The following is an 11,959-nucleotide window of genomic DNA, read 5'->3' as shown; positions in this document are numbered from 1 at the left end:
GTAGCGACCTTATCAAAGTTGGTCGTATGCTCTCCTGAGACCTTCGTGATTGTCACTACGGAGTTATGTTTGTTATTTCTCTTTAACAAATCATAAAAGAACTTAGTGTGTTATGCTCCCAGCAGACTTTGGAAGTGGGTCATAAATACAGTAGCGACCTTATCAAAGTTGGTCGTATGCTCTCTTGAGACCTTCGTGATTGTCACTACAGAGTTATGTTTGTTATTTCTCTTAACAAATCAAAAAAGAACTTTGTGCATCTTTTACCTTTCTTCAAAAACACACATTTGGCACGTTGTTGGTAGAAAGATTTTTCTGCCTCCATAAGCATTGCTGCGTGATCGCACAATTAGCAATATTCTACAAAGGGTTCTCTCCCTCCCAAGATGACACCCTGAACATCCTCCAAAGATTCCTTAGCATGCATGGCTTGTTGTGCAATGTCGCCAAAATGTTATTGATTCAATGCCCACATCTTTTCCTTTAATTTATTCATCTTGGTTTTCAAAATAAATTGGTCAGTGCCAAGAACTAGATCTACCCATGCTTTTGCCACCAAGTCTTGAAATGTTGGATGCAATGTCCACATGTTAAAGAATTTGAAGAGTTGATGCACACGTTGGTCTCCCCCAACAAGGGAAGTAATGCAATATGAATGATCGGATAAACAACTTGATGGTAGGAATTCCACGAAACCATTGAAATTTCCCATCAACCATTGGAAGTTAAAGAAAGCACGTTCCAATTTGTAAGGGATTGTACCATTGGTCCCAAGTTAAATGAGAACCAATGGATTGTAAGTCCATCAATGCTCGGCTATGGACCAGTTGTTCAAGATCTTGCAATTCATAATTGGTGATCAGTTGACCGCCAATTGTGTCTTCTACAGAGAGCAAAGCATTGAAATCTCCCATGATCAGCCAAAGCTCATTGATGTCACCCCTAGCTCCTCCAGCGATCGTCATAGTGGTCGTCGAGTGACAATGGAGTGAAGTCTGTATATGAAGGTGAAATGTTATTGATAGGGCATCGAATCTAATAGTGAATGAGCTACTCAGTTGTTCCCAACACCACCAAGTCTGCAAGCTAATTGTCCCATAAGAGTAAAATGTACCCACGGTTAGAAAAAAGAAATTGTGTCATGCCTATACCTAGGAACCACCGTTGAATGATGGCATCCAGCGCACCCTCGTTGAGCTTGGTTTTCAGTAGTCCGATCAAATTGATGCATCTCTATTTGAGGAGGTGATGCACTCCCCTTTGTTTAAGGGGCCTATGAAAGCTCCTTATATTCCATAAAGCAATCTTATTTTGGCTACTCTAGCTACTCGCACCCGTAATTGCATGCTACCTTATTTTGCTATAGACTGCACCTCCGATCCACTACCCAATGCTATTGACAAAGTGTCCACTTGAGAGCTTCCAGTGTTGCTTGCATGACTTATAGTCTCAGATGAGGTGGTAGAGGTACCAAAAGATGAGTTGTCAATGACTGTGCCACTCTACTTAGAAGAAGCAATGGATGATATTGACTGGTCAACTCTCTTTGGTGCTGCAGTTGCTACCTTGATACCTTGTTATTGTGTGCTCATGGAATTTGTATGTTCTACCTGTGCATGTGCATGCACTGCTAGCTCTTACTCTAGAAGTTGAATGTCATGCTGCTATGCTGGCTTGTCACTGCATTGCTCTAGTTGTTGCATTGGAGTGGCATCTGTTGCTTGACTGCATTGTTGCTATGTATGTGCAGACTGTTGTCGCATGCCCATGCCCAAGTGCCAACACTGTGTCCACTTGCACCACCTGTTGACGTACTAAAATTTGATAGCCTTTTTTATCACATGTCGTACACAATTGTATCAAACTCAATTAAATTATTGAATCCTCTCTATGCTAATGTAGCATAGGGATGACTTGAGTTGCCTCCAACTAATGTAATAGTAGGATGATAATTCTTAAGATCATTTTATTTCTTGGGGTTTTTGCTATGAAAATCAGGGAGGTTTGGATTTTGAATTCTAAGACTACTAAATGAAAAGCAATGTGAATAATTAAAACTCTAAGCTAACCTAAACTACAATGGTAAGAGAATTGAAAGGAGCACAAGCATTAAATGAAATCTAATTTAGCCTAAACAACTTGCATACAAATAAATGACAAGAACTTGAAGCATTTAAATGAAACAAGATAAAGCATGAATTGAATGAATTAAAATGCATTAATAGAAATCAAAGTAATATAAGTGACATAACAACAAATACATAACATACATAAAAACTAAGCTAAGTTAAGTGGAGATCTGCCCCTCCAATGGTGGATCTGCATTTTGGCGATGAAGGTGGAGTGCCTCTCCTAATCCGATAGAGTGCTTTTCAATGTAGATGGATCTTCTTTTTCTAATCCGATGAAGAGATGGTGTCGGTGGTAGAATTGTTTAAACGCCTAATCCAGAAGCTTGGTAGAGGAATCAAGCTCTCCCTAATCCGTTTGAGTTCGGTGGAATACTGTTATATATAAAATAAAATCTTCTCCTCTAATTCGAGTAAGAAGGGTGGTGTTGGTGAAGTGGTGGATGTGGATTGCTAGAGGTTCCTCGAGTGCAGAGTCTCCCCTTTAATCAAAGTGGGAGAGATGGGAGATGCCCTACCTTCCTCCTAATCTGGAAGAAGGAAGATGGAGATGGTCAAGATGGAGATGGAGAGGAGGCTAGGGTTGATGGGGAGTTGTTGGAGAGATTCCCTCCATCTGAACTAGCTTTTGACGGAATACATTGTTTCGTCGGTAATTAATTTCATTTCTATCTGTAAATTACATCGACCAAATTACTTCTGATATCACAAATTCCATCGGTAAATCCAAATACCAACAGAAAATTCAATCGTTATTCTCTATTATTTCTGTAGTGCTTGAACAGCTCAAAATCATGAACCGAACACCAAATCATTGTTCCTCACATACCCATGCACAATTGTGCCTATGGGCACACCTTGGTCGTGCCTCGAGTTGAACTCCTGGGCACGATCTGATTGTGACTTGGATTATCTTCTTCATTTTCATGTTGATTAACTGGTATAGTGGAGAGTACGACTTGACCATGTTAAAGGGAACAACTAGGTCATGTTTCTTGCTGAGTGAGCCCCAAAACTCCTCAATATGCTCCTCAAATGCCCTACAAAATAAAGTATGTATTAATTCAAGCATTAGAGCCATTAATTAAATGATATTTGCATTAAAACTCTAAATAATCCAATGCTCTTAAAACATGATAAGTTATGCGAATAAATCATACAAGTGGATTAAAACATCGAGTATAAGAGTGAAATAATATGTCAAAGATGGTTGTTATCACTCTCCCACACTTTATTTTTTACATGTCTTGGGCAAACAAATAAAAATAAAACTAGAAAGTGATCAAAAACTCTTCTCCCTAACCATCCCTTATCAACACTTCAAAGATTGTAAAAGATAATTACTTATGACCATCATATTTAAAGCATCAATACATTTATGAATCTAATTTTTACACTAGTCAACAATCATGGTGATTTCAACCAACTTGTATAAATTAAATATGATAGAATCTCAAAGGTAAGTGGTTTTGCTCTCACTCAATTGTGGCAAATTGAGTGAGAGAGCATAAAAAGAGGATAGAAGATAAGCATGATAATAATCCTCACTAGGTAAATATGACTATCAAACTTAATCAATCAAGATAGAGTCCATCACCACATTAATGACAATATGCAATCGATGTATTCAATCATGTCATACAGTTTCAAAACTCAACGGTCAAACAAAAAAGTAACTTTTATGATTCTCATGGTATTACGAGAGAACATGTAGGGAGGGAGATACAGACATGATTAATGTTCAATATAAACAATATGCATTTCATGGATACTTGTTTAATTATTCTATTTTTCTTATGAGAAAACAGTCTCTTCCAGAGTTAGGCATGCAAGATGGGAAATATTTGTTTTTGAATTGGCACAAGATGAATATTAAAAATGAACTGATAGCTTCATGTCTAAGTTGATAAAATCTTATCAATGTTCTTTATTTTTTTTTATAATTTAAGTATCCAGCTTTTATAATCCGACTAATCTGGAAGGTGATTATCCAATCTCACAGAAGTTTCCCATCCTCCATCAGGATAAATAAAAAAATGTAGATGAGTCCTAACAAACGGTCTAACGTTGTAAATTTTTCAAACTCCCTAGATGTAATGTGTCATGAGTGAGATTTAAACCCTCATTATCTAGGAAGTCCATTCCACCTTTTACTAAGGGGCATCAATATTCTTTATTTGTTTCTTAGAAGATGAAACATTACCATTGGGTACCATGAGGTTTGATTGGTGTTTTTTTTTTGTAACAAAAGAAAGGCATCTTCATCTTCTTCCTTTTTATCATAATTGGTTTTCTCAACTTTTTGTTGTGATGCCTTTAATTTTCACCTCTTTGACTTCTTCCTTAGACATCCTTGGTTATTTCTTTTCTTTTTAATTCTTCCTTCTTGTCATTTTTGAAAAGTTTATTTGAGCTTGGCCAAAATGATTCTTTATCTTTTTGGATTTTAATCTCATGGGTTCGATCGAGGTGAACCATAATTTCATCCAACTTCATGTCTTTCATTTCTATAGAAATGTTAATGGTTGCAGCATTATAGTTGAATTTAATTAGGATCCAAAGATAATAAGATTTTTCTCCTCCGCTAGATTACCTTCGAGTTTCTCATAATTTTTTCTTAATTGGATTTTAATGGGCAAACTCCATCTCCAAAGCTTCGAATTCACCTTTGCATCTCTTTAATGCAATTTTTAAGAATATATTAAGCTTTCTTAGAATTGGTAACATTGACAACCCTTTATTGCGGCCTCATGTAGATCTTAATAGAAAAAAAGTTCTTATCCTTTTTTTTCCTTTGCTCTGCATTCGCTGCTTTTTGATTCAAGGTGAACTTTTTATAGACTTTCTCAATAATCTGTCGAATATTTTGGAATCTAAGCAAAGTTTCACAAAGTCTTAAGTTTAAAGCTCTTTCCAATGAATCCACTTTATAAAATTAAATTGCTAATGATCTCTAACATTCATTTCAACCAGAAAAAGAAAACAAATCTAAAATCATAGATCAGTGTCGCTAACCGAAAGCTGATTCTCTTTAAGAAAAAAAAGGATACTTTAAATAAGAGACATTGAGGTACAATATAATTTCCCCTTCTTTTATAGTATTATCCTTGGAAAAATATGATATATTATCCTTTATTAATGCATAAAATACACTTTGCAACACTATCGTATAATCTCTTTTATGCAAAATTTGATTTTGTGCCAAAACATATAGATACTAGCTTTTATCTTCACAAAATATACCGTCAAACTAAAGGAAATCATATATGAAACTCAATAAGCAGCAAGGTCAGCAATACCAAGGTGTCGTGGAAATGGAACACTAAAAGTAGCAACTGAAATAAAGAATAACCATGTAGATTTTTCTTCCCTATTGATCTGCATTTCTATTTTTGTCGATCCAAATCAATGTATTGATACAACATAAATTGCACCAGAGGTTCTCAATAGAGACAAAAAATACGTAGAAAGGCATGGACAAGCAACCTATAACTAGATCAAACCCGTAAAAAATTACAGTTTCTACCACAAGTCTCCTTGCTCCATCTAAAAATCAGACAAGGCTAGGAGATGAGAAATATTTACAATCGCCGTTCTGTCGCCTGCTGCATCAAATGAATCCAGTGGCTCATCAACTGCTATGCCTGAGCTGGATTAAGGGACCAAAAAGAGCATAAGAACGGAACATGTAAAGACCATAACTTTTAAAGAGAAAATCACAATGGACTCGTTCAATTAGTTAATTATTGTGCCCCTGAATCCGTCAATTGCTGCCAGAATGCAATCATTTTTCAGAGTATTCACAAAACCTTTACATCATAAATGATATTACATCCGTCAATTCTTCCACTTGCACATAGACATGGGGGGTAGTAAATCCCTTTCACAAAGATTTTCAAATTTATTACCTTACCTATTCGAGAAGTTCTTCAAGTTCAACCACTATTTCTGAGAATGTAGGCCTTTCCGTAGGAATACCCTCCCAGCATCTCCTCATTAAGTCGGACAATCTAGGATGCGTGGTCTCGGGGATTTCAGGACGATGACCCTGATAGTGATAGCGGATAAGGAAAGCCTCTACATGGTATAACATCATTGTTGAACAAAACTGTTTTCCCTTTGGAAAAATAGTTAGTATGGTGCGTGAATAGGTAATTTTAGCTTGATTTCATGTCATATATGCGAATTGATCAGCAAAATTCATTTCAATCAGTGAATACCTGTCTCACTGCTAGGGCAGCTTGCAGAGGTGTCATGTTCTCATATGGGATCTGCAAATCAACACATCAGTATCCTCTACATAGATTATGGTACTACTGATGACATTCTCAACTTGAATAAAAAAAGAAAGTTAAAATGTAAAGGTTTTCACCTTCGATGTTGTGAGCTCCCAAAGCACAATACCAAAGCTAAAGACATCTGCTTTCTCATCATATGGAAGATGATTTATAACCTAGAGCAAGATGCACACAAAAGTCTTCGAAAATAAGAGTGAACAAAGTTTAAATGAGACATGGAAGAAACAAGTAGATCTACTTTCTCAAAATTAAATGCAAAGCATATCTCTAACATCCATTTCAACTAGAAAAAGAAAATAAATCTAAAATCAGAGATTCATTTTGCTAATAGGAGGTTGCAACATAACTCAAAAACAATACATTTTGAATAATTTGATAAATAGATCTACAATATGTAATTTCTCCTTTGAGTTTTAATCTTTGTGCTTTTAGCTTAACATTAGTCTCAATGTGACTAGTTCTCTCTTGCCTTCTACAGCGAACTCACAACCTTACTCATGGTAATAATTGATCGTGGTGAAAATTAAATTAAATATGAAGCTGAATTGCAAAGAAAAATATTAGAAATGAAATATTTTAAAATAAAAAGAGAAGGAAAAAATGTAGATGACTGTGGTATGACACCCTAAACCCTAAATAAAAACTAGAAATGAGAGGTGAGAATGCTAAGGTGGATATTCAAATAGCTAGAAATGATAAATAAATAAAAAAATCTACAAAAAATATTAATATCCAAGTGCAACAAGGTGTAGTTTCAATCAATGATAAAAATTAGATAATTTTAGATGATGTGAACATGGGAAGTGACTAATAAATTGTATAATTAGAATCTATTAGAGTGGAAGCTACATGAATCAGAGAGAGACCCTGAAGAAAACATTACTCAATATAATTAAAATGACAATTGATTTGAATATTACTAGTGATGGAATTTGTAGAGGAAAAACTTAACGTAGCTTATCCCAAATAGTTGGACAACCACACCTTGAAGGATTATGATGACCCTGATAACTATAGCTTTAGTAATATCAAATATTTTCAATCCTTTTGTTACAAGGAAAAGGTATAAAAAATTACCTACTAAGTAGTCCCCTCTACTTGTATATACTATTAATCAATATAAAATCAGAAATAAATCCTTGATATTAATAGTATTTATAATTATATTTCATAATATTCCTTCTAGGCAATTTTAATCCTTGAAGGGGAGTCTTGGCGGATAGTAAAGTTGATGTCGTGTGACCTTGTGGTCATGGGTTCAAATTGCGGAAATAGTCTCTTACAATGCAAGGTAAAGCTACATACAATAGACCTAATATGGTTCGACTGCATTGGTGGGAGTTTCATGCACTGGACTATCCTTTAAGGCAATTTTAATATGTTAATATCCATCTAGTATTCATGTGTGGGATTTTATGAACAATTAAATTAAATAAAGCATTATTATTCAGTATATTAAGTCTAGCAATAACTGCAACAATGAATAAGGAACATATTAACTGGTGACAAATAAATTCTTATGCACGAGGCTTGCCTATGGAGATGGTAGTGTCCCTTAGTTCAGCATGATTCTCAGCCTGTGCTCTACACTGGCCAGGATCTCATGCTTTCTCTAAGAAATTGGTTCTCTTTTGTGGCTTGAAATTATAGCATTCGGAAGTGGTTTATAAGATAGTCTGCATAATAGAGCAGTTATGACAGGTCAGTTTCCTTCTTCCTGGAGCCTTGGCTATCATCGACCCCACTATGAGCTTCCTCTTTGAATCTGTTAGCAGACTCTTCCTTGAGGTAAGATTCTAGCATCAGACACTTGATCTGGGGTCTCCAGCATCCTAAAATGTAAATTTTCTACACTCTACCTTGAGCCAGTAAACTTCATGTGTTCTCGGGTTCTTTCACTATCTACTTAATCGGAGAGCATTACAAGGTGATGGGAAGTCTAGAGGTATCAAGATCCAGAGTTCTTTAAAAGCAAAACCCCACTTAAAATATAAAATTTAGGCTTCTTGGCTATTGTAGGGTCAATACCAAGATCTGTTAAGACCGTGAAGGAAAGTGGCTAGATGGCTAGGTGATACCAGTGGTAATATTTAAGGTGATACCAGTGGTATTAGTGGGTGGTTGTCCTTGGTTGTGCTCTTGAGTGTCGTTCTTGAGATCTGATCGGCTGAATATTAATTTTTGTAATTTTAGAGGAGCTAGGTAAGAGTAGAAAGGATGTCGTTCTTATCCTAGTGTTTACTTTCTTCCGGTAAGCCTCACCTGTAAAGGAACTAATAGTTGAGCCGTATTTAAGGTGATACCAGTGGTAATATAATATTTAAGGTGATACCAGTGATATTTTGTGGGTGGTTGTGCTTGGTTGTGCTCTTGATTGTGGTTCTTGAGATTTGATCAGGCTGAATTTTGATTTTTGTAGTTTTAGAGGAGCTAGGTCAGAGTAGAATAGTGAGAATGGTGTCTTCATCGATGGTGGAATTAGTAGCTCCACTGTCAAGGAAAACATGTAGTGTGAATTCATGGCCATGTATATTGACCAAACTCGTATATCAATTGTTCGTCTAGTATTACAAATACTGGGGGTTTTAATAAAAACCATATCAGTATCGGGGGTAGGTTCTTGTATCATGAGTCTTTTTCCTCAGTTGTCAGGTAGGGGTTTTGCTTAAGACTTGCGAGCTCAGCTTCTATCATACTAAGTCTAGTTTCTAAAACAGACTCTCATTTCAAGGAGCACATTTCTTGTGCTTCTGCGTATCAGATGAGTAGGGGGTATTGTAATCTCAAATGTTTGTTGTAGGCATAGGTTACAAACTTGTTTTCTACAGAGTATGCATGTTCCTCTTTTATCTATGGCCGGATAAAATCCATAAAGAAAACAGGGAACATTATCTAATCCTCTTTTCAGGTTCCAATCATGAGGGCATTCACGTAGTTTGGATCTTACTTCTGTTAGTTTGAGGTATGAACTGAGGAAACATGAGGTCCAGATTGTCATATCGTAAATTGTCCAAGTGATCTGTTTGGTCATCTAATTCTTGCTGGAAGTCACAACTAGGAAGTCTATATTTATCAGCTAACTGGTAAGGGGTATTGAGAAAATAATTAATCAACTTGTAATCTGAGGAAGATGGTACTTCTTCCATGTCATCTACGGAGATAATGGAATAAATAGAAGAAGCGTCTGAGACATCAAATTGAACTTCTACTAGGTCTAAATTATTAGTACAAGACTCTAATTTGGCTTCTCGAGTATACAAGTTTTTTCTATTTGCACATGCTGAAGATAAATGCTAGGTTCATTATGGACAATTATAGACAAGTTATGATATTAGCATATGTCTTCTTTGGTTTAAATTTTTAATGTGTTTGTCTTTATTTAGATAAGGCTTCTTTGCCTTGCTCTTTCTTAAGTAATAAGTTGTTTTGGGCCTGACTTTAGGTCTTGGTTGTATAGCAGGCCATTTTCTTCTTCTTTATGGTTGCGATATTCCATATTGTCGGGGAGTATATATGTGTCTACAGAAACCATATGTTGGTTCTTAAGTTGTTTCTGTATTTGGATACAAGTACATTTTTCCTTTAAGTATAGAAATAATTTGTTGTACTTGTACTCCTATATTATCATATTGAGGTGTGACTTGCCCCTGGGTGGGCACAATTGGTAACTACATTGGTGATTGCTCCAATAAGTCTCGGAGTCGATTCCTAGAGGGTGCAAAATGCCCCGTTGGATGCCTAAGGACCGCTGTGCTAGGCAAAAATGCCCCTCGTGATTTATCTGCTTGTATCTAGCCACGGGGTGGGGGGTCGTCGTCGTCAATACTAGGCGCCTAAGATGAACGTTATCACCTTTTGCTCTAATATTGAGGTGTGACTTTTCTTAAAATATCGGCGAGCTTCAATCCAAGGAAGCAATTGGTTATGAGACCGATATCATGACCCTATAGAGTATCATTTAATAGGAGAAACGTATACTAAAAAGATTTATTGGCCTAGAGATATGTGAACTATATTCTTTCCCTTCCATTTCACTACCCAACACAATGCTTTGTGTCACCGCTAAAAGAAGAAAAAAGAACAATGGATCTCTAAAAGATTGGCTAGCTCAACAAGAGCAACCAATACCTTCAAAAACATAATGGAGACCTTCACTAGATTTTGTGCAAGAGTTGCATGCACACCAACTTGAACCTTCAAAAACGTAACTTGGCCAGAGTTGCATGCTCACCCAGAGCTACTAGCCCGAGCACCTTCACTAGATTTTGTGGTGACAAAATCTTGAGAACATGATGGAGACGCAAGCACTGACATCACAAACATAAGCAATGACATCACAACAACTTCAAAAACGTAAGCAATGATGGATAGAAGCACTATAGATGTAAGCAATGATGTCACAGCAACTTCAAAAACATAAGCAATGACGGATAGAAGCACTACTTCCAAAAGATACTTAGTGCATACTCCACTCATACACTTAGTGGTCACTCCACTCAACTATGCAACCTGAATGAAAAAAAGTTTGGCATCTGAAGTAGCCAAGTCTCTCTATAAATATACCTAAGTATAAAAGGGTAAGGATATAGAAGAAAGATAGCAAATGTGCAAGTTTGTTTTCGTGTGCACAGTTGCTATAAGTGTTTTGTGTAAGGTTTTTGTATTGTAAGTAATTTCCTTTTGCAATTCCCTTCGACAATTTCCTTTTAGACTATTATGTGTAACCTCCTAAGATGTTTCAAATCATAATAATTTCCTTATGACGTCTTAAAAACTTTTTCTAGTTCAAAGAAGGGTTTTGCCTTCTTGAATCTAGTTTTATGAATCTTCTTCAATCCTTATCCAAGTAACGCTATTGTGAACGATAACTGTATAAGAACAGTACCCCGATCGTATAAGACCTATGCTAGGTACATAAGGCAGGAAGGTGATCAGCCTAAGACCTAAAAGTAGCCGGGGTTATGACTCAACTGTTAGTTCTTTTAGGGGTGAGGCGCACCGGAAGAAAGAAAACACTAGGATAAGAACGACATCCTTTCTACTCTGACTAGCTCTTCTAAAACTACAAAAACAAAATTCAATCTCAAGAACCAATATTTAAAGTGATACCAGTGGTATGGTTGTGCTTGGTTGCGCTCTTGAGTGTGGTTCTTGAGATCTGATTAGCTGAATTTTGGTTTTTGTAGTTTTAAAGGAGCTACATCATAGTAGAAAGGACGTTGTTCTTACCTAATGTTTACTTTCTTTCGATGAACCTCACCTATAAAGGAACTAACAGTTGAGTCATCACCCTGGCTACTTTCAGGTCTTAGGCTGATCGTCTTCTTGTCTTACTCAACAAACACAGATTTTATATGGACAGCGTACTGTTCTTCTTTATACAGTTACCATTCACAACAATGTTACTTGGATAAGGATTGAGGAAGATTTATAAAATTAAATTCAAGAAGAAGGCAAATCCTTTCTTTGACCTAGAAAAAGTTTTTACGCCATCATAAGGAAATTATTATGATTTTAAACTTTTAGGAGGTT

The 11,959-nt window shown here is 36.1% G+C and overlaps 1 protein-coding gene across 12 annotated transcripts in view; it reads right to left on the bottom strand.

Annotated features, from left to right (window-relative positions):
* Nucleotides 1-5,477: 5,477 nt before the first annotated feature.
* LOC122006927 (serine/threonine-protein kinase STY46-like) overlaps nucleotides 5,478-11,959 on the bottom strand; it is a 56,998-nt gene continuing 50,516 nt past the window's right edge. For 4 of the 12 annotated variants that reach the window (XM_042562631.1, XM_042562625.1, XM_042562629.1 and 1 more), the window contains 4 exons: nucleotides 6,502-6,582; nucleotides 6,350-6,400; nucleotides 6,043-6,177; nucleotides 5,478-5,778 (listed from right to left, as the gene is read on the bottom strand). In XM_042562631.1, the coding sequence (XP_042418565.1) occupies nucleotides 6,043-6,177; nucleotides 6,350-6,400; nucleotides 6,502-6,582 (267 nt within the window). In that variant the 3' untranslated portion in view covers nucleotides 5,478-5,778. Of the gene's footprint in view, nucleotides 5,779-5,831; nucleotides 6,207-6,349; nucleotides 6,401-6,501; nucleotides 6,583-11,959 lie in introns of those variants that run through there. The other 8 variants (XR_006118797.1, XR_006118799.1, XR_006118798.1 and 5 more) reach the window with 8 other exon arrangements.

Source organism: Zingiber officinale, chromosome 7B, assembly GCF_018446385.1.
Source record: "Zingiber officinale cultivar Zhangliang chromosome 7B, Zo_v1.1, whole genome shotgun sequence".
NCBI classification, from domain to species: domain Eukaryota; kingdom Viridiplantae; phylum Streptophyta; class Magnoliopsida; order Zingiberales; family Zingiberaceae; genus Zingiber; species Zingiber officinale.
Note: the sequence above shows the minus strand (reverse complement) of the source record. Positions and strands in the feature narration are given on the sequence as shown.